General features: G+C 42.3%; 2 protein-coding genes across 5 annotated transcripts; both read right to left on the reverse strand.

The window, feature by feature from the left end:
* Positions 1-2,564: 2,564 nt before the first annotated feature.
* Positions 2,565-6,911, reverse strand: LOC123994033 (nucleotide exchange factor SIL1-like). 2 transcript variants are annotated; one of them, XM_046296513.1, is made up of 10 exons: positions 6,214-6,911; positions 6,051-6,110; positions 5,722-5,857; positions 5,501-5,609; positions 5,221-5,332; positions 4,903-5,085; positions 4,619-4,740; positions 4,395-4,491; positions 3,973-4,137; positions 2,565-3,874 (listed from the first exon to the last, which is right to left on the reverse strand). In XM_046296513.1, the coding sequence occupies exons 2-10, from the start codon at positions 6,096-6,098 to the stop codon at positions 3,506-3,508; spliced, it is 1,341 nt and encodes a 446-aa protein (XP_046152469.1). In that variant the 5' UTR covers positions 6,099-6,110; positions 6,214-6,911; the 3' UTR covers positions 2,565-3,505. The 2 variants fall into 2 exon arrangements, with proteins under 2 accessions (XP_046152469.1, XP_046152468.1); XM_046296512.1 differs by having other exon boundaries at positions 5,994-6,110; positions 6,214-6,909.
* Positions 6,912-12,354: 5,443 nt separating this feature from the next.
* Positions 12,355-21,383, reverse strand: LOC123993212 (protein Spindly-like). Of its 3 annotated transcripts, none has more exons than XM_046295108.1 (12): positions 21,242-21,383; positions 19,822-19,968; positions 19,390-19,566; positions 18,467-18,661; positions 17,180-17,329; positions 16,975-17,073; positions 14,421-14,531; positions 14,153-14,293; positions 13,922-14,022; positions 13,579-13,766; positions 13,194-13,464; positions 12,355-12,606 (listed from the first exon to the last, which is right to left on the reverse strand). In XM_046295108.1, exons 1-12 carry the CDS (start codon positions 21,260-21,262, stop codon positions 12,456-12,458), a joined length of 1,752 nt encoding a protein of 583 aa, XP_046151064.1. In that variant the 5' UTR covers positions 21,263-21,383; the 3' UTR covers positions 12,355-12,455. The 3 variants fall into 3 exon arrangements, with proteins under 3 accessions (XP_046151064.1, XP_046151066.1, XP_046151065.1); XM_046295110.1 differs by lacking the exon at positions 21,242-21,383 and adding an exon at positions 20,930-21,150; XM_046295109.1 differs by lacking the exon at positions 21,242-21,383 and adding an exon at positions 20,576-21,149.
* Positions 21,384-23,102: the final 1,719 nt, after the last annotated feature.

Consider the following 23,102-nt stretch of genomic DNA (forward strand, 5'->3'; position numbering starts at 1 on the left):
CATACCTACACGTACGCTACGGTCACAAGACGCAGGCCTCCTAATTGACCCTAGAATTTCTAAGCAAACAGCTGGAGGCAGGGCTTTCTCCTATAGAGCTCCATTTTTATGGAACGGTCTGCCTACCCATGTCAGAGACGCATACTCGGTCTCAACCTTTAAGTCTTTGCTGAAGACTCATCTCTTCAGTGGGTCATATGAGTGTAGTCTGGCCCAGGAGTGGGAAGGTGAACGGAAAGGCTCTGGAGCAACGAACCGCCCTTGCTGTCTCTGCCTGGCCGGTTTCCCTCATTCCACTGGGATTCTATGCCTCTAACCCTATTACAGGGGCTGAGTCACTGGCTTACTGGGGCTCTCTCATGCCGTCCCTGGAAGGGGTGCGTCACCTGAGTGGGTTGATTCACTGATGTGGTCATCCTGTCTGGGTTGGCGCCCCCCCTTGGGTTGTGCCATGGCGGAGATCTATGTGGGCTATACTCAGCCTTGTCTCAGGATGGTAAGTTGGTGGTTGAAGATATCCCTCTAGTGGTGTGGGGGCTGTGCTTTGGCAAAGTGGGTGGGGTTATATCCTTCCTGTTTGACCCTGTCCGGGGGTGTCCTCGGATGGGGCCACAGTGTCTCCTGACCCCTCCTGTCTCAGCCTCCAGTATTTATGCTGCAGTAGTTTATGTGTCGGGGGGCTAGGGTCAGTTTGTTATATCTGGAGTACTTCTCCTGTCCTATTCGGTGTCCTGTGTGAATTTAAGTGTGCTTTCTCTAATTCTCTCTCTCGGAGGACCTGAGCCCTAGGACCATGCCCCAGGACTACCTGACATGATGACTCCTTGCTGTCCCCAGTCCACCAGGCCATGCTGCTGCTCCAGTTTCAACTGACCTGAGCCCTAGGACCATGCCCCAGGACTACCTGACATGATGACTCCTTGCTGTCCCCGGTCCACCTGGCCGTGCTGCTGCTCCAGTTTCAACTGTTCTGCCTTTTTATTATTCGACCATGCTGGTAATTTATGAACATTGGAACATCTTGGCCATGTTCTGTTATAATCTCCACCCGGCACAGCCAGAAGAGGACTGGCCACCCCACATAGCCTGGTTCCTCTCTAGGTTTCTTCCTATGTTTTGGCCTTTCTAGGGAGTTTTTCCTAGCCACTGTGCTTCTACACCTGCATTGCTTGCTTTTTGGGGTATTAGGCAGGGTTTCTGTACAGCACTTTGAGATATCAGCTGATGTACGAAGGGCTATATAAATATATTTGATTTGATTTGATAATGTCCATTGCTCATGTTTCTTGGCCCAAGCAAGTCTCTTCTTATTGGTGCCCTTTAGTAGTGGTTTCTTTTCAGCAATTCAACCACAAAGGCCTGATTCACAGTCTCTTCTGAACAGTTGAGATGTGTCAGTTCCTTGAACTCTGTGAAGCATTTATTTGGGCTGCAATTTCTGAGGCTGGTAACTCTAATGAACTTATCCTCTGCAGCAGAGACCCAGCAGACTCTGGGTCTTCCATTCCTGTCGCTGTCCTCACGAGAGCCAGTTTCAACATAGCGCTTGATGGTTTTTGCGACTGCACTTGAAGAAACTTTCAAAGTTCTTGACATTTTCTGAATTGACTGACCTTCATGTAATGATGACCTTCAAGTAATGATGGACTGTCGTTTCTCTTTGCTTATTTGAGCTCTACTTGCCATAATATGGACTTTTACCAAATAGGGCTATCTTCTGTTTTACCCCCCCACCTTGTCACAACACAACTGATTGGCTCAAAAGCATTAAGGAAATAAATTCCACAAATTAACTTAAGGCGACACACCTGTTAATTGAAATGCATTCCAGGTGACTATCTCGTGAAGCTGGTTGAGAGAATGCCAAGAGTGTGCAAAGCTGTCAAGGTAAAGTGGCACCTTTGAAGAATCTCACATATGAAATAGATTGATTTGTTTAACAGTTTTTTGGTTACTGTCTTCACTATTATTCTACAATGTAAAAAAATAGTAAAAATAACTAAAAAACCCTGGCATGAGTAGGTGTGTCCAAACTTTTGACCGGTACTGTATGGAAGTATAAAGCACAAGGATATTTACCTTCTGTAAATACATTTGATAGGTATAATAGGAACAATTCTATCCTACTATAGGCTATACATGTCCTGTTATGGACTAAAGATGTAAGTATAAAGCACAAGGGTGAGGTTATTTACTTACTGTAAATAGTTTCTGAAAGATAATAATTCCTTATAGAATATCAAAGATTGATGCAGTCATTGAGCCACTTCAGTCACCAGCAAAAACTGGCAAAGTTGGAGACAGACAAAACAGTAAGGTTGGGCATTACATGAATAAGACAATATTAACCAGAAACATGTACAAATAAGATGGCGCAGGTGCACCTTGAATCAATGACACTGACCTCCCAATATCACCACAGTTTTGGTGAGGCAACTTTGTTACTTTGTTCTAAAAACAGATAAGGAGATGTGCCTCCTACACACCCATCGTATCTACGGACAGTGGCTAGATATTTTGTAGGGTTTGTAAAAAAAAAAATTAAAGTCTCAGTTTAAGGCAGATTATTAGCAGTGCCTTTACCCAATGGATTTATTCTTATCAAACAAGTAAACAAAATACATAGTAAACAAATAACTTAGACATCAGTTAAGACATTTCAAATCATTAGAATAAATTGTGTGTATTTGAGAGCTAGACTCAATATTATGCTCAATAATTCTCAAAGTTTCTGTTTACCATTTTACATTCAATCGTGCTTTTTGGAATTGAAGGTGCCACATTTGAACCTTCTATTTTAAGCAGTTGACAGAACACATCTCTTTTTGACAGGTTCAAACACAAGAAAGTCTTGGTCAAGCATGCAGGCATGTGCGAGGCACAAGAATTCTCTCTGGATGCCTTTCCTTCCTGCCGCAATGATGCAGTGCAATGAAGAGTATCACTGACTGGACATTGGCTTTCCAAATCAGTGGAAACCCTTAAACTAATAAAATGACGAAACATGAACCTGTACAGTCTCTCATGAAACCCCATAGGGAAGTATGGAAATAGCTCAGATTTCATTACTGCTTACAGCAGGCACTGACTAGGCACACTAGTATCACAGTGGACAATCCACTAACAAGATAGATGGAGGACACTGAACAAGGAACACAAATGCCGTATAAGGAGAAATACTGTCTTTTAGCCCAGCTGAATGCATTCCTCAGGGAGGACTGGAAAGCCTTATTTTGAGACACAAGCCAAGGCATGATGCATCACAGATGCAGAAAAAAGGTGTAAGGAAGGCTAAGCAAACGAAAGGCAACCTTGTGATTTGCAAATCTGTGAACTAGAAGCACAAGCATTTCGCTACGCTCGCATTAACATCTGCTAACCATGTGTATGTGACAAATCAAATTTGATTTGACCCTATCACACAGCCGCAAAACTTCGAACGCATTTCTGTAATCCTACATCCTTGTTTTTTAAATTGTCCTTTGATAAGGGTTTTCACCAAGCCCTATACTTGTTTCAGTTTCAGCACCACAGTCTCCAACAGAGCCAGGATCTCCCCAAAGTACCCATCCTCGTCACCGAGGACCTGCTCTGTGAGCACCAGCTCCTGGTACTGCTCCTGTAGGGCGCTGAGGGAGAAAGACAGGGCGTAATCCTTTCGATACTGAGTCTGGCAGTGAGGCATCATGGCCAGGATAGTTCTCAGGGCCTTTTCCTTCCAGTCGTGCTCTGGGGAGGCCAACAGTTCAGGTACCAGACTGCACCAGCCTTGCTCTGCCAAAAGTGGCTGGAGGGAGACCTGCGCATACTGCCGCAAACGCTCATTGTGAGATGCATCTGGGATGGGGTCAAGTCCAGTCTGAGAGATCAGCTCCTAGAATAGAGAATGACATTCATGCCATTCACATACATTTGATTTCACAAGACTAGCCTTGTATTATTGGCAAGGTTTTCGTAAAGAGCACCCCTCACCTTTTCGTTGATCATATCATAGAGTATGGTTACAATCCTCACACGGACAGCCCCACCTCCAGATGCTCGGAAAATATCCCCCAACACTTGCAGCCCACCCAGCTTCAGGAAGTGGCTTTGGGCAAAGGGGCAGTGACGTAGCAAACAGGCCAGAGCAAACAACGCCTGTATACAGGCAAATATTAGCCTTAGTTAAGTGCCAGGAAGAAAATGATTATTTACAAGTGATTGTAAGAGCTAAATTCTGTTCAGATTCTAAAACGTATTTGAAGACAGATGTGATGAAACCTTGCAGCATTAAATTGAAAGCCATCGAGTGTCTCTGCTAAAGACGGGACTATTAATCCTGCTAGATATACTGGACTGATTCTAAAATAAAAATGTATTATGAGTGAATTTTATAATGTGGGAACAGGACTTGCCCTCTTTTTAACAGACATGGGTCGTGGAGTGGCAAGTAACATTAACAGCTTCTGAAGGGTACCACTTTCAATTGCCTCCACCTGCACCACCGGGTTACTAGAAAGAAGATAGTGAATGATAATGTTACTGACCACACACACACAAATACAAACAAAAACAGGCTGTCTTTTGGCTGGTATTTAGAATTCGACAGTTGGAAATGGGTTAATGAAGACTGCTATACCTTGATAGAGCTGATCCCAGAACGAAAGAAGCACTCTCTTGAAGTCGATAGTCTGTGCTGTTCAATGCATCAACCACAAGCTTCAACCCTCCCCTAGATGCCAGGTTCTGTGCATTGTCCACCTGACAAGACATAACAAGAAAGGAAACCGTAATTATAACTCCATTACTAGAATCCAATGAAAGTTATTTTGTGTGTTTATGTTAACCTATGTAAAAGAGGTGTTGTTTCTCCTCCCCGATTCTTGGTATATACAAAAACATCCCATGCTTGGGGGGCCTCACCTGATGAACAAGGTACTCTAAGTCATGTAGAGCTTTAACCTTCTCTTCCACAGTGGCGTTAGAGCTGTTGAATTGGGACACCAGTCTACTCATAATCTGGAAGTCTGACTCCATCAGCATGTCTAGCCTGACCATGTCTTTTTTCAGCTCATCCATGGTATGAAACTGGGCCCTGAGAGCCTCCTGAACACATACACACAGGTTTGGGACCAAGATAACAATCAAAGACAGATGGGATCACAGATGCATTAGGCTCTTATCACAGCCACTTGTTTCCACTGTGGTAAGAAACTACAGATCCATCAAATCAGGGCAAACCGTCTCTTCTTTGTCACTGGTTTTGGGATCCACTCCTTCTTTGATATTTTTCATAGCCTTCTTCAGCTCCTCAGCACTGACAGATGGGCCCTGTGTGTTCTCCTTCCCCTGTCTGACTCACAGAGAGCAAAGACTGTAGTGAGTCTGATGTAATCTCAGGCAAACATAGTAGTGTGTGTGTGTGTGGCCATCTATAACGTACAATAGCTATATGGCAACGTTTTTAGACGGTGTTTCATATGCTTGATATACAAATTTCAATAGGATCCTCAACTCATACCTTTGTCCATCTATCTGGTATTTGAGAGTCTGGTGTTCCCCAAGTTTGACCTCCCTCTGTCCAGTCTGGAGGTTGAGCCTTACTTGAGAGCCCCTTGGGACCCCATGACCTGAACAATGCCAAAATTGTACAGTGAATACCTTTGATTCTGCCATAGACCTTAATCTCCAGTACACTACCGTGTAATAAAGGCACATGTGCGTTTCTGCTTTAGCAATCACCTGGTTTGAGAGTCTTCCACTTATCTGTTGGATGGAACACATCCAAATCCTCAGAATCTCCCTCTTCCACGTGGGCATCCTCCTCACCCTCCAGGCTGGCCTCAGGGCTCTCCACAACAGTCAGAGCAGAGGGAGACTATAGGGCAACGGGTATTGTATCAGACTCTTGTACAGGCTTATCATAATCAGCTAGGCTACACTAATACATTGTATTTATTAAGTAGTATAACAATTAGTATAGGTCAATAATTATTTAATTCATCATTACTCACCTTTTCGCTGAGAACATGGACGAATTGACAAATGAATACTAAGAGCATGAGTGCTACCTTCAGTCTGGTGGATTGACGTCCTTCTCTCCGGCATCCGATCAACATACTGGCTGTAGGCTAGGTAACACAACTCATGTATTAGTGGCAATATTGATATGACACAGCAAAGGGTAACCAATACAATTCACGAGTACTTCGACGCACTGCACTATTTATTTACCCAACTGCACCATTCCAGATGTCAGCATGGACGTGTAACGTTGATGCGCCCAGAGATACTTTTGAGGAGATGGGAAACTCTATTGGATTCGCATTAATGTCCATTTTGCACAATGCATTCTGTGACAAGGCAAGCGAATGGGAATCAATTGGGTGCTAGCTCAAAAACCCAACATTAGCATAAATTTAGTGAATAAGAACTACAAAATTACAAGATTAGTCGACTCATACTCTGATTTTGAGAAGAGATTGCGAGACGATTGTCTTAACAACCAAGTGACGCGGGATGACAACGTAAACGCGATTGGTAGACAGTCTGCTTAGTGGGGCGTCTTCCATTCATTGTCCGATGGGATTCCTATCTCTCTCTAATATCTCACATACTTACAGCAACTAGACCACTCCCACAGTACTTGTCTAATACTTGTCTTCACGACCGGGAGCCAATCATATTTAAAAGCATGTACCTTGTATTCAAATTATATGCAATCGGATTGGCTAATGGAGATCCCCCTGTATGATCCCTGTGAAGCAATTACATTACATTTCTCATAGGGATGTTTTAATTTAGTCCGTCCTCTCTCCTCCGTGACCCGGAAACCGTGGTCGATGAGTGTTTCAAATTCCTTAGTTGGCAAATGTAGAAAGTCCTCCCCTCCTCGATAGCCGTCTGATGGCGAGGAAGCACAAGTGTACCCTATCTGGGGACGGGCTCTTTTCTCGCCACTTCGATACAAAGTGATTTTCGAAGTATCTTAGGAGAACATACTCAGTCCCCTAACTTGCTACGTTAATTGGCCTAACCTGTTGAGTAAGTTGAGCAAATTTGATTGTGAAATGTCCATAGACATCCTATTGATGGTGCGTTCAAGACAACTGGGAACTCTGAAAAAAACGAGGTCATGACGTCATGGATCTTCAAGTCAGAAATTCGGAGCTCTTGAAAGATAACAGAGTTTCTGACTTGGATTTTCGAGTTGAATGACAGTTCAAAAAGATTTTTCCCAGGCGGTACGATTATCTCAGAATTCCTGTTAATTTGAATGCACTAAGGTCGAAAGTAAGAGATTTCAGAGTTCCCAGATGTTTTGAACATGGCATCAGAACTTGGAGAAAAAAATGAGGTCAAGTCATCATGTCAGTGCCCTTCAGATCAAAAGGTTGGAGCTCTAGAAATATTTGATGTTATTTTAATGGACAAAGAATGAGCTTTTCTTTCAAAAACAAGGACATTTCTAACTGACCCCAAACTTTTGAAAGGTAGTGTATAAAAGAAACCCCTGAAATATCACATTTACATAAATATTCAGACCCTTTACTCAGTGCTTTGTTGAAGCACCCTAGACAGTGATTAGAGCCTTGAGTGTTCTTGACTATGACACTTACAAGCCAGAGGTGGGACCAAGTAATTGTTTTACAAGTCACAAGTAAGTGTCAAGTCTTAGCACTCAAGTCCCAAGTCAAGACAGGCAAGTCCGAGTCAAGTCTCAAGTCCTAAACATTGAGTTTCGAGTCCTAAACAAGTCAATGTGCTCTTCACCTAATGTAATACCATATATTTTTAACAAGAGTAATAGTTAGTATATTACATTTACTCAAATCATGAATGCTTTTAAAAATATCTATATTTTTATTACTTTCCAAATAAACGTTATATTTCCATGGAAATATATGGTAGCTATGAGAAAGACCCCCCCCCCAATAGTGATCGACTATCGAAGATCACAATCGGGCGATGTAGGCTTGTACACACACACACACACACACACACACACACACACACACACACACACACACACACGCACATGCACATGCACATGCACACACACACTCTCTCTGTGGTTACAGTAGGCAAGCGTATGTCAATGCTTTTTAGGAACAGCAGTAACATCAGGCAGGATTTAGGCTACCAACTGCCTAGCCAGTTGTAGCTCAATCTTGGGTGCAATGGTCACATTCCCACACTGACTAACTGTGTGGAGGCTCATTGATTTAACTTTACGCTAGCCTACATGATACACTAGTAAAGTAATGAAATATATAGCTGTCGGCTATATTAGCCACAACTTAGCATTCTTTGTGCAGCTTCAAATGTCGAACAAAGTTGGAAATTGTCTGTAAATTTCTTCCTGTATGTTTTGCAAGTTGCAATCCATTTTTTGTTGATACAGCGTTGTCTTTACATCCGAAAATAATAATTTGGGGTATCATCTTTCCAAGGTCTCCATCTGAATTCCCCCAGCCGACGTTCCTCTGCACTGCCACGCACAACTTTTTCTCAGCTGGCACAATTTGATTGGCTGCTGTCCGATTCAAACTGTAATCCATTAAATGAAGAGTTGATGCGCTGCACACTTTTTTTAATAGCATCATTTTTTATATTTGGGCTTGGCGAGGGTATCAAGTCAGGTCGAGTCATAAGACTCAAGTCCAAGTCAAGTCACGAGTCATTGATGTTAAAGATAAAGTCAAGTTGCAAGTCATCATATTTGTGACTCGAATCTGACTCGCTACAAGCTTGGCACATCTGTATTTGGGGAGGTTCTCTAATTCTTCTCTGCAGATCCTCTCAAGCTCTGTCAGGTTGGACAGCACAGCTATTTTCAGTTCGATCCAGAGATTTTCGATTGGGTTCAAGCCCGGGCTCTGGCTGGGCCACTCTAGGACATTCAGAGACTTGTCCAAAAGCCACTCCTGCATTGTCTTGGCTGTGTGCTTAGGGTTGTTGTCCTGTTGGAAGGTGAACCTTCGCCCCAGTCTGAGGTCCCGAGCGCTCGCTCTGGATCAGGTTTTCATTAAGGATCTCTCTGTACTTTTCTCCATTCATCTTTCTCTCGATCTTCATATTTTCTCCCAGTCCCTGCTGCTGAAAAACATCCCCGCAGCATGATGCTGCCACCACCATGCTTCCCTGTAGGGATGGTGCCAGGTTTCTTTCAGACGTGACACTTCGCATTCAGGCCAAAGAGTTATATCTTGGTTTCATCAGACCAGAGAATCTTGTTTCTCATGGTCTGAGAGTCCTTTAGGTGCCTTTGGGCAAACTCTAAGTGGGCTGTCATGTGCCTTTTACTAAAAAGTGGCTTCCATCTGGCTATTCTACCATATAGGACTGATTGGTGGAGTGCTGCAGAAATGGTTGTCCTTCTGGAAGGTTCTCCTATCTCCACAGAGGAACTCTGGAGTTATGTAAGAGTGACCATCGGGTTCTTGGTCACCTCCGTGACCAAGGCCCTTCTCCCCCGATTGCTCAGTTTGGCCGGGCGGCCAGCTCTAGGAAGAGTCTTGGTGGTTCCAAACATATTCCATTTAAGAATGACGGAGGCCACTATGTTCTTGGGGACCTTCAATGATGCAGACATTTTTTTGGTACCCTTCTCCAGATATGTGCCTCAGCCAATCCAGTCTCAGATCTCCAAGGACAATTCCTTCAACGTCATTGCTTGGTTTTTGCTCTGACATGCACGCTGGGACCTTATATAGACTGATGTGTGCCTTTCCAAATCACGTCCAATCATTTGAATTTACCACAAGTGGACTCCAATCAAGTTGTAGAAACATCAAGGATGATCAATGGAAACAGGATGCACCTGAGCTCAATTTTGAGTCTCATGGCAAAAAGTGAATACTTATGTAGGCAAAAAAACTGTTTTCAAGTTTTCATTATGGGTATTGTGTTAAGATTGATGAGGAAAAACATGTATTTAATACATTTTAGAATAAGGCTGTAACGTAACAAAATGTGGAAAACGTCAAGGGGTCTGAATACTTTCCGAATGCACTATATCTCCCATTATGGTTTCTGTGAGCGCACAGGCAGTGCCCAATGATGAACAGCACCATTCAAACGTTTGGACACACCTACTCATTCAAGGGTTTTTCTTTATTTTTACAATTTGTCTGCATTGTAGAATAATAGTGAAGACATCGAGAATATGAAATAGCACATATGGAATCATGTAGTAACCAAAAAAAGTGTTAAACAATTCTAAATATATTTTAGATTATTCAAAGTTGCCACCCTTTGCCTTGATGACAGCTTTGCACACTCTTGGCATTCTCTCAACCAGCTTCATGAGGTAGTCACCTGGAATGCTTATCCAACAGTCTTGAAGGAGTTCCCACATGTGCTGAACACTTGTTGGCTGCTTTTCCTTCACTCTGCTGTCAAATTTATACCAAACCATCTCAATTGGGTTGAGGTTGGGGGATTGTGGATGCCAGGTCATCTGATGCAGCACTCCATCACTCTCTTTCTTGATCAAATAGCTTACACAGCCTGGAGATGTGTTGGGTTACTGTCCTGTTGAAAAACAAACGATAGTCCCACTAAGCGCAAACCAGATGGGCTGGCGTATCGCTGCAAAAGGCTGTGGTAGCCACACTGATACAAGTGTGCCTTGAATTCAAACTAAATCAGACAGTGTCACCAGCTAAGCACCCCCACACCTCCTACTCAATGCTTCATGGTGGGAACCACACATGCAGATATCATCTGTTCACTTACTCTGCATCTCACAGTGATGCGGCGGTTGGAACCAAAAAAAATTTCAGACGAAAGGACACATTTCCACCGGTCTAATGTCTTTTGCTTGTTTCTTGGCCCAAGCAAGTCTCTTATTATTGGTGTCCTTTCGTAGTGGTTTCTTTGCAGCAATTCGACCATGAAGGCCTGATTTAGTCTCCTCTGAACAGTTGATGTTGAGATGTGTCTGTTACTTGAATTCTGTGAAGCATTTATTTCGGCTGCAATCTGAGGTGCAGCTAATGGCCGATTTTTGAGGCTGGTAACTCTAATGAACTTATCCTCTGCAGCAGAGGTAACTCTGGGTCTTCCTTTCCTGTGGCGATCCTCATGAGAGTCAGTTTCATCATAGCGCTTGATGTTTTTTGCGACTGCACTTGAAGAAACTTTCGAAGTTCTTGAAATTTTCCGGATTGACTGACCTTCATAAAATGATGACCTTCAGATAATGATAGACTCATTTCTCTTTGCTTACTTGAGCTCTTCTTGCCATAATATGGACTTGGTCTTTTATCTTCTATATCTTCTGTATATCAACCCTATCTTGTCACAAAACAAATGATTGGCTCAAACGCATTAAGGAAAGAAATTCCACAAATTAACAAGGCACACCTGTTAATTGAAATGCATTCCAGGTGACAAACTCATTAATCTGGTTGAGAGAATGCCAAGAGTGTGCAAAGCTGTCAAGGTAAAGTGGCACCTTTGAAGAATCTCAAAAATAGTAAAAATAAATTAAAACTCTTGAATGAGTAGGTGTCCAAAACTTTGACTGGTACTGTATATTAACCCTGGATTGCTGGTAAAAACAAAAGTTGACATTTATAAATGCATTTCTATATAGATTCCATTTTTTTTAAACAATGGTGGGGAAGTATCAAGACGGAGGCACGGCGGTTTCAAACAGCACCCCTTTAGTCTGTGTTTATCAATCATTGAGGCCATCTCCATTTCAAAGTGGTCCATTTTCTTCTACTACTTCTATAAATTGGCAAACAAACTTAAAGGGTGCTTACTGCCACCTAGTGTTTGAAAAGGTATAAAGCTAAGGCTGGCGATTTACTGCCACCTACAGTATGGAATGTTTGCTCACGACTATAATTATTTGTCTGACCCCACCTGATGGAATCATGTGATCCGTCAACACAGAAATCTCACCCAGTTGAGTACTTTAAAATGGTGAATGCAATTTTATACCCATAAAATGCATACATGTATGACCTTTGACCCCCCCAGTGGGACCATAGAGATGTCATTATATTTTCTTGTGTGTTGTATACTGAAGTAAATAACACATCAATAGCTTGTTTTGAGAAGATTGCATCTTATAACAATTCATACCATCAAGCCAGTTGGCCCAACTAAGCGCATAGCTGCCATAACATTAATAACAACATTTAGCAACCTCCGATAAGCGGTTATCATACCAAAATGTAACCTACAAACACAGACCTCATAGAAAATCTTTAGCCAAATTTCACATTGGTCCACTCTGGGGTGGCACTCTGGCCCATAACATTTTAAACAAAAAAAGGCCAGACTAATTTGATAGAATTCTCCTGACCAATTCTGTAATTTAAACACTATTAGAATAGAAGATCATTTATCAGACAGAAATCCAGATTGTCTTCATTTTATTAATGTATTAAAAAAACATTTTAAAATACACTCTAATGTTAGTATTTGATTGAAGGAATATAAAAAGTGTAGACTTCAGTCTACTGCTGAGCACATTGGTTTTCCAGTGTTTTCTGCGAAGAAACATGGATGACTTGAGATTTCAGCCTTTTCTTGTCATCCCTTCTGTTCTCTTCACCTTTCTCCATCTCCAGCTCCTCAGTCATGGTTTTACAGTCAGCTGATAGAGACCTAAAAGGCAAACCATTCCATTTGTGTGAAGGTGTTGCCAAATCCAAAGCCATACAGATTACATTTACAACCCGGTTGTTATCAATTTTAGTAAAATATAAAGGATTCATTTACAAAGACATGTTCTAGGCCTACGTGGTACACCAGTCAATCAATCCGTTTAGACCTAAACTGTTTACCTTAACTCTACATGTTTTATTACATTTCAAAAAGTGCAAAGACAAGGATCAACATAGTTGAAACTGTTCCTACTGGCAGCAGACTAAACCATTGCTAGTACCTAAATTTACATGCACCAATACATGGAAAGGAAGATCAACACACTGACTCATGGTACAGTAAGTTACAACTGTGTTCAGCTAACAGCAATTCTAGCCTTGATCCAGGCAGTCAGCCTTGTAGGACAAATGTCACAGAAAGTATAATACTATTCCCCGTGACAGCCCTCCCAAAAGGCAAGGGAAGGGTAGGCAATGGTGGACTAGTGGTGAGAGCCCAAACAAAGCTCAGGAAGAGGAAGACGAAAAGAAACTGAAGTTGACACAGTAAGAGGAGACAGGAGTCTGAAGGACCATGGGGACACTGACCTGGGGGGGTTGGGGATAGTGGTTGGGGGCTCCTCGCAGATGCGCACACACTTGCTGTCTCGGGTCAAGGTAGAGTTAGGCTTGGGGTTGTTGGGGGGCTGCAGAGGGGCAACGGTGAGCCTCTCCTCTGTAAAAGGGTGGGCCTCTGCTTCCATTTCTTCTTTCATGTGCTTGGGGAGCTCCAGTACCATGGGCTCCTCTTTCTTCACTTCTGGAATGTCTACAGGGAGCTTCTCGCGCTTGCGCTTCTGAATATGTTTTCTATTCACCTCTGAAGACAGCATAAAATAGATTTTTATCTCTTACCTAATGTCACATTTTTTAAACATGTAAGTTATCACTGCAACTGTGACCAGGTGAAACGTCACGATATAGGCTCATTTACCATTGGGCTCATATTTCAACTGGAGCGCTTCCACTTTGACTTGCAGCATGATGTTGTCACTCTGGCTCTGCTTGTGGGCACTCTCTGCACGGAAAAGCTTCCTCTCCAGCTCCAGTGCTCTTTGACTCTCAGAGAGTGACTTCATCCTTTGCATAGACAACTCATCCCCCAGTCGCTCTGCATCCTTCCTACACACAAATCAAACACTGATGCAGGTACGACAGTTCTAATCTCAACATTTGTAAGCCAAAACTTAAATGTGGAATGTTTATGGGCAAACTGAAGGTCATCACCCACCCAGCATGTAAATACTGACTGTGCCCTAAATCAAGCGATAACTCACACAGCGTTCGAAAGTTGCATTTTCAGAAGGTCAGTGTAGTATGTCCCATCCCCACTGTCTGTTTCCACCGGGGCTGAAGAGGGCTGTGCCTTCCATGTCATCTGCATAGACACAGTAACCAACAATTGTGACAACTGCACAACATTCACTTCATACGGTGTGAATCTGTTGCCTTATAACATGTTGTAGTGTACAGGATTTTAGTTGAAATGACAACAAACAGGCCTTCACCTCCACTTTCTCCAGGCGACGTAGTTTTATAATGAGGGCTTGAATCTCACTGTTCTTCTCTGAGAGCATCGACTGCAGGCGCTCCAGCTGGGCAGGATCTGTCCTAGAGCCTTGCAGTTGCATGAGTGTGGCTATCTGAACCTGGAGGATCATGCATGAGGGAAATGCACATTAATGAATCCCAAGACTACCTCGGGTCAGTCTCACATTGTCATTAGGTGATCGAGTTAACATACAAAAACGTTTTTTTAAATGTTTTTAATCGTACCTTCATACGATGGAGCTGCTGTTTGGAGACGGCATGCTGCTTCTGAAGGGATTGGTGCTGTACTTTCATACTGATCAGCTGTCTCTCCATCTCTGCTCGTTTGTCTTCAAGCTAAAAATAAATCAAGAGGCTCTATAACACAGAACGAGGAGGAGGGTGCACACCCCCAGCCACAGGGCCACAGTGGAGAGGGTCAAGAGCTTCAAGTTCCTCGGTGTCCACATCAAGAGGACTTAACAAGGCCCTCTGACACCAGAAGTCGCGAATAAGGCACGGCAACACCTCTTCTCCTTTGGGAGGTTGAAACGATCTGTCATTGCCCCTTAGATCCTCAGCAACTATTACAGCTGCATCATTGAGAGCATCGTGACTGGTTGTATCACCGTTTGGTATGGCAACTGCACCGCCCGCCCCAGAAAGCCCTACAGAGGCTCACTGGGGGTGAGGTCCCAGCCATCTAGGAAGTACATGCCAGGCGGTGTCTGAGAAAGGCCCGAAAATCTGCAAAAATATTCCAGCCACCCAAGACATGGACTGTTCTCAGTGCTCCCGTCCTGCAGGCGGTACCAGCTCAGACAAACACTCCTAAAAAGCTTCTATCCCCTGACCATAAGACTTAAAATGGCTAACAACTACTACCTTCCCTCTCTCAGACTATCCACACTGACTCTAGGGTAATCCACAGGTCTCTACACACTCAGACAACCTACACTACTGGTAAAATGATTTAGGATTACATTACTCCTTTACGCTGATGTCCATTGATTAGCATTTATCCTGCTACTAGTCACTATTACTCTTGTTTACATGTATATATTACCACTAGTATACAGTTGAAGTCGGAAGTTTACATACTTCGGTTGGTGTCATTAAAACTCATTTTTCAACCACTCCACAAATGTCTTGTTAACAAACTATAGTTTTGGCAAGTCAGTTAGGACATTTACTTTGTGTAAGGCACAAGTCATTTTTCCAACAATTGTTTACAGACAGATTATTTCACTGTATCACAATTGCAGTGGGTCAGAAGTTTACATACACTAAGTTGACTGTGCCTTTAAACAGCTTGGAAAATTCCAAAAAATTATGGCATGGCTTTGGAAGCTTCTGATAACTCAAATTGTCAATTAGCCTATTTGGAGGTGTACCCGTGGATGTATTTCAAGGCCTACCTTCAAACTCAGTGCCTCTTTGCTTGACATCATGGGAGAATCAAAATAAATCAGACCCCAGGAAAAAATAAATTGTAGACCTCCACAAGTCTGGTTCATCATAGGGAGCATCTTCCAAATGCCTGACTGTACCACACTCATCTGTACAAACAATAGTACGCAAGTATAAACACCATGGTACCACGCAGCCGTCATACCGCTCAGGATAGAGACGTGTTCTGTCTCCTAGAGATGAACGTACTTCGGTGTGAAAAGTGCAAATCAATACCAGAACAGCAGCAAAGGACCGTGTGAAGATGCTGGAGGAAACAGGTACAAAAGTCCTACATCGACATAACCTGAAAGGCCGCTCAGCAAGGAAGAAGACACTGCTCCAAAACCACCATAAAAGCGCCAGATTACAGTTTGCAACTGCACATGGGGACAAAGATCGCACTTTTTGGAGAAATGTCCCCTGGTCTGATGAAACAAAAATGCAACTGTTTGGCCATAATGACCACCGTTATGTTTGGAGGAAAAAGGGGAAGGCTTGCAAGCCGAAGAACACCATCACAACCGTGAAGCGCGAAGGCTTAAGGACAACAAAGTCAAGGTATTGGAGTGGCCATCACAAAGCCCTGACCTCAATCCCATAGAATATTTATAGGCAGAACTGAAAAAGCGTGTGCGAGCAAGGAGGCAAACCTGACTCAGTTACAAAATTCACCCAACTTATTGTGGGAAGCTTATGGAAGGCTACCGGAAACATTTGACCCAAGTTAGACAATTTCAAGGCAATGCTACCAAATACTAATTGAGTGTATGTAAACTTCTGACCCACTGGGAATGTGATGAAAGAAATAATCTGAAATAAATTATTCTCTATTATTATTCTGACATTTCACATTCTTAAAATAAAGTGGTGATCCTAACTGACCTAAGACAGGAAATTTTTACTAGGATTAAATGTCAGGAATTGTGAAAAAAACGGAGTTTAAATGTATTTGGCTAAGGTGTATGTAAACTTCGGACTTCAACTGTTTGCTGTAGCCATAAGTATTTATATATTCCTGCTACCAGTCCCTTTTCCAGCCCTGTTTACATGTAAATCCTACTACCAGTCACATCGTATGTATAAACCCACCTCAACAACTCCAGCACAATGACAAAGGTACTGACACTACTGTATATATTCTTGCACTCTCATTGTATTTAACCCTCATCGTAGTCCTTGAGGTTTTTAATTCTATTATTATTATTATTATTATATTTTTGGGAAAGAGCTCACAAGGTAAGAATTTCACTGTACTGTTTTACACGTGTTGTCTCCTGTGCATGTGGCGAAAGCGTCTTTGAATGTATTTTAAAGTTGCTACGGAGACAGATGGCAATATAGTACCTACCTCACCAAATAAAGAATTTCCCTTGCTGTTGGGATCTTGTGCCTGTTGCAACAGCTGATCCAGTTGAATCTGGAGATCTTGGTTGGCCTCTCGGGCTTTCTAAAGCAAACAAAAAGGAAAACACATTAGTCTCCTTAGCATGAATGACTAGTGCAATGTATGCATGATATACACAACCTAAACTGCTGAAGATTATGATCTTTACCTCCAAGGTGTTGAAACAGGAGACAGCTTCTCTCTCACACTCTCCTTTCTCCTCACTGATTCTCTCCAGTTGACGTTGAAGGTTTGTGTTAGTCAGCTCCAGCTGCTGCTCTTTGTACTGGGCCTCCTGAAGTGCCAGCTCCAAGGTATCCTGAGTGGACAAAAAACTAAAATGACTACCTATACTGTACCACATGCAATCATTGTCGACCGAGATTTAAATCAGCTAAAAGTAAACTAAGCAGAGTCTTTATGGGCCTATACTAATCTCCCGTGTACAGATGCACGTCACATCGGATGGAATCGGAGTTGGGCTGGGCCTGATTTAGAATAAATTAGCTCTTCCCCTGCCACTCAAACAACAATGATGAGATCACTTCTTCCACTCTGACAAGTGGTTATTTTACTGTAATAGAGGAGAAGTTTTCCTTTCTATTGATACCCTTTTTAATGTCTTAACTTCAATGAACATCGATTCGGTGTTCATAACAATTCAACTGCTCTGCCTTGTTGATTGGCTAGATGAAAGTTGGCTAAACTTGAAATATAAAAGATAGCTATAGAGATATACTGACTACTCATTAGCATGTGGGCTTGTGCTTGAGAGATTGTTTTTGATACCCGTGTTAATTTTCAATAATGCCTGCAACAAGAAGTGAATGTGCATTATGCAGGGTTCTGGTTAAACTTGTAACAAAGAGGGCATTTTCATAGACAGACTTAAATGCCAGATCAGTGGTTATTGCAAAAAAGCAGGTTAAACTAATTTGATTAAATAATTACATTAGTTAGGCTTATGGAAGGCTAAATTTAGCCTAGGTATAATTTCACAAGCCCTGAATTCATTAGATTATTGCTGACTGTTTGAAATGCATTGTATTTTACAACAAAGCTTAGAGAAAATATTTATACAAAAATACACACAATTATTTTTTTTGAATTAAAAAATAAATAAAATTGAGATATGATTTTTAGGACATGTCACCCAGCTGTGGAGCGTAGCGTCTGTCAACAGACTGCGGGATCAGACGACTAAGGAGCTTTTTTCCAGTTTGCAGATTTTTTCGATAACGATAATTTTGCCAAAACATGATTACGCAGGTGTTCACATCTTTCAAATTTCAGAAGAGAGGGTATATTTGGCCAACAGACTTGGGGTGGAGACTTTGCTAATCTTGGTAGTATCTTCTCATACATCTGACTCCAGAACTTAATAGAGCATCCGATGCAATAATTTAGTCCTGGGCTCCTGAGATTATGTCTTTAGACAGTGTGGTAGGGTACTCACCTTAGCAGCCTCAAGCTCCATCCTCTCCACCTGCAATTCCATCATCTCTGTGGACAGGGTTTCATGAGTCCGCTCTGTGACAGATCGTAGCTCCTCCATCTTGATGCTCAGGGTCTCTGTCTGGAGCTCCAGTTTATGCCTCAGCTGCTTCTCACTCAGCTGCACCTCATCCAGTTCAGATCTCATTCTCTCCATCTACAGCCAACCACAGATATCCCATTCACTACATTGACTGGGCACACATAGTATTGTCAAGAAATAAGTATTGCATCAAAGGCAACTCCTAATTAAGTATGTCATTAGCAGAGATGATTTCAGTGTGCATAATTCCACACAAAAGAAGTACCTTTGCATCAGTGGTGTAAAGTACTTTAGGAAAAATACTTTAAAGCACTACAAAAGTCATTTTTCCAGGGTAGCTGTACTTTACTATTTATATTTTTGACTACTTTTACTTCCCTACATTACTTAAGAAAATATTGTACTTTTAACTACATACATTTTCCTTGACACCCAAAAGTATTAGTTACACTTTGAATGCTTAGCAGGACAGGAAAACAAGTCAAAAATCACACACTTATCACCCGGCAGACTCACTAAACACAAATTCTTTGTTTGTAAATTATATCTGAGTGCCCCTGGCTTTCTGTAAAATGAAAACAAGAAAATGGTGCCATCTGGTTTGCTTAATATAATTATTTACACTTTTTGATACTTAAGTATATTTTAAACCAAATACTTTTACTCAAGTATAATTTTACTTGAGTCATTTTCTATTAAGGTATCTGGATTTTTACTCAAGTATGAGAGTTGGGTACTTTTTCCACCACTGCTTTGCATGCTATTTTTTCCTTGCCTAGACTCAGCATATCCCCCAGCCAATGGTGTACAGGTAATCAAAAACACATCAATGGCTCCCCAACCGTGTTCTTGCACTCATTGAGCTTCATAGCATGATTCCTCTCCAGCTGGGATTCATGTTGCTCCCACTGCAGCCTCTGTTGGCTCTTGATCGAGTCGTGGTCGGAGCGCAAGCTGTCCAGCTCACGGCTTTTCAGCGCCACTTCCCGCTGCAGGGAGTATTTCTCCTGCTCCAGGGCCTGAGAATAGACACACAAGCTCATACATCAACCCACTCCATCTGCTTTCTCATCCAAACCCTGCTGAACATTACTGTAATATCAGGTGTAACAAGATTCATGTCATAAAATATAAGGATGATTAGTAGTTGTTATGGGCAGCAGTTTGTCTTATGTTGTAATGAGTTAAACTGCTACTGTCATAGCCTATTCATCAACAGTCAAGAAGACAGCAGTCTTTAGAGATGTCAGTCATTGCCCAGTGTGAATGATCACCTCCACAGCGTTGGTCATCTCTACCCGCTGCTCCTCCAGTTTGTTCTGTAGATCCAGCTGCCCATCCAGCAGCTGAAGGCCATATTGGCCTGCTTCCTTCAACTTGCATTGTAGTCGCTGGATCTCATCGTCTCCTGAAGTACACATCTTTCACAATTGAGGGGGAAGTAAAAGGGAGAGAAACTTAACTGGAGCACTTATTGAGATTGTGGGACACCCATTTATGCCCAGCGATGGTTCATATGGGTTTAGGTGGAATAGTTGTTCAATTATGTAAAGAATGTGGCTACTCCGTGATCATATCTGATTAAATGAACACAACAAACGAGGATGACAAATATAGCTATTAGCCTAATGGTGGAATAAAGTCATACCCTGAACTAAACCTAGTTGAAAACAATCGATAAAGACTAACTAACTACTGTTCCACAACTTGGACTCGGTAATTAGGTCCTATTCAGTCGGCACGAAACGGGATAAAACAATTGTATACACGCAATGTTGTGTTTGCTTTTGCTAGTTAACAATACAGCATACGACTGATAAACGCTAACATTAGCCAGCTTTTTCATCCTGATGAGCTAGCTAAGTACGTTAAATAAACTTACACGACATAGGTTATCTAGCTAGTACTATGTTGCACGCTAACTGTTGATTACACAAATACAGTTACCCTCGGAAATGTGATCGTAAGAGGATAACTAGCAAGAGATTGTAAAATTACTTTTCATATTTAGCTAGCTAGTAAGCATACCTTGCCACCATGCAGTCAAAAGGGAACAGAACCACCACAATTCAAATCTTCGTTTTTTTCGACCGCTTACACAAGACGATTTGAATTCTCCTGCAGCCCAATGATTGTTCAATTCGCTGACGTCAGAGTTCGGACATCCCATGAAATGCGTTTAGAATTTCTTGCCAGCCAAATATCGCGAGCGATAATGAGATGTCTGTTAGTCTGCGTGGTGACCAATGCAGTGTTGCCAATTTAGCGACTTGGTCGCTTAATTTAAGCGAGTATTCAGACCCCTCTTAGCGACACATTTTCAAAAAAGCTACTAGCGACTTTTTCTGGTGTTATTGGAGACTTTTGGAGCCACCCCCGTACCAAAGCACTCACAGACGGCCCAGTCAGAGCAGGAAATGTTCATCCCTCCGTGCCCAGACTGCAAATGAATAGCGCATGCCGGAAGCCGCAGCTGGCTGACCCCGCCCTGGCTTACATTCAGGTTGGGATGTAAATGTAAAAAACTTCATTAAAAAACGAAGTAACTCCGCCAGTGTCTCTTTTGGGTCACTTTTGCCGGTCCCAAGCCAGGATAAAGGAGGAGGGTTGGAGTTGTGACATTGAAAAAAACAGGAATCGACAGAAGAAAGTTAATTTGTAGTTCTAAACATATTTACGGTGTTTTTTACTCACTTTTTGTCTCTCCCACAGCATCCATCACAATTACATGCACATGGCCAATTATGCAAATTATGCGATTACGTAATTTAGCAACTTCTAGTGACTTTTAGGACAGCCAATAGCTACTTTCCTTACTGAAGAGTTGGCAACACTGGACCAATGTTTCCATGTTTGCAGTTTTCCCACGATTTGGCTACTTTCGCGGGTGAAAATGTATTGATCGCGGGTTCGAGGTTTTTGGGCTATTTCATAGTTGCACCGCGGCCGAAATGGCATATCTCTTAAAAATATATATATTTCAATGTGACCTGATGCTGTCAGGCAGTGGTGCAGGTTGTTGCTGAGTGAGTGGTAGGGAGGGCAGTATGGGTGTATGGTGGGTGATAAGTACCATAATTAAGCCTCGAGAAGCAACTGATACCTCTCACCATGTCAACTAACTCTTCCTAAGTGCCATAAAATAAAGCAATGAATTAACATGGACTGTATGGAGAAGGTGTCAAACTGCTGGACGCGTTCACGTCACTTAGAAATAGTGTAACGTTTGCTTGTAAGTTTATTATGAAAGATCTTACAATGAACGCCTTACAAACGTCTACATATACATGATTTTGTACAAAATATTTTTCATTGACAGAGTAATCTAATCAATTGAATTTGTCGATTCAGCTAAAATAGGTACAGTGGGGCAAAAAATGTATTTAGTCAAATCAAATCTAATTTTATTTGTCACATACACATGGTTAGCAGATGTTAATGCGAGTGTAGCGAAATGCTTGTGCTTCTAGTTCCGACAATGCAGTAATAACCAACAAGTAATCTAACTACCAATTCCAAAACTACTGTCTTATACACAGTGTAAGGGGATAAAGAATATGTACATAAAGATATATGAATGAGTCATGGTACAGAGCAGCATAGGCAAGATACAGTAGATGGTATCGAGTACAGTATATACATATGAGATGAGTATGTAAACAAAGTGGCATAGTTAAAGTGGCTAGTGATACATGTATTACATAAGGATGCAGTAGATGATATAGAGTACAGTATATACGTATGCATATGAGATGAATAATGTAGGGTATGTAACATTATATTAGGTAGCATTGTTTAAAGTGGCTAGTGATATATTTTACATCATTTCCCATCAATTCCCATTATTAAAGTGGCTGGAGTTGAGTCAGAGTCAGTGTGTTGGCAGCAGCCACTCAATGTTAGTGGTGGCTGTTTAACAGTCTGATGGCCTTGAGATAGAAGCTGTTTTTCAGTCTCTCAGTCCCAGCTTTGATGCACCTGTACTGACCTTGCCTTCTGGATGATAGCGGGGTAAACAGGCAGTGGCTCAGGTGGTTGTTGTCCTTGATGATCTTTATGGCCTTCCTGTAACATCGGGTGGTGTAGGTGTCCTGGAGGGCAGGTAGTTTGCCCCCGGTGATGCGTTGTGCAGACCTCACTACCCTCTGGAGAGCCTTACGGTTGTGGGCGGAGCAGTTGCCGTACCAGGCGGTGATACAGCCCGCCAGGATGCTCTCGATTGTGCATCTGTAGAAGTTTGTGAGTGCTTTTGGTGACAAGCCAAATTTCTTCAGCCTCCTGAGGTTGAAGAGGCGCTGCTGCGCCTTCTTCACGATGCTGTCTGTGTGAGTGGACCAATTCAGTTTGTCTGTGATGTGTATGCCGAAGAACTTAAAACTTACTACCCTCTCCACTCCTGTTCCATCAATGTGGATAGGGGGGTGTTCCCTCTGCTGTTTCCTGAAGTCCACAATCATCTCCTTAGTTTTGTTGACGTTGAGTGTGAGGTTCAGCCACCAATTGTGCAAGTTCTCCCACTTAAAAAGATGAGAGAGGCCTGTAATTTTCATCATAG

This window comes from Oncorhynchus gorbuscha, linkage group LG13 (genome assembly GCF_021184085.1).
Source record: "Oncorhynchus gorbuscha isolate QuinsamMale2020 ecotype Even-year linkage group LG13, OgorEven_v1.0, whole genome shotgun sequence".
Taxonomy (NCBI): Eukaryota; Metazoa; Chordata; class Actinopteri; order Salmoniformes; family Salmonidae; genus Oncorhynchus; species Oncorhynchus gorbuscha.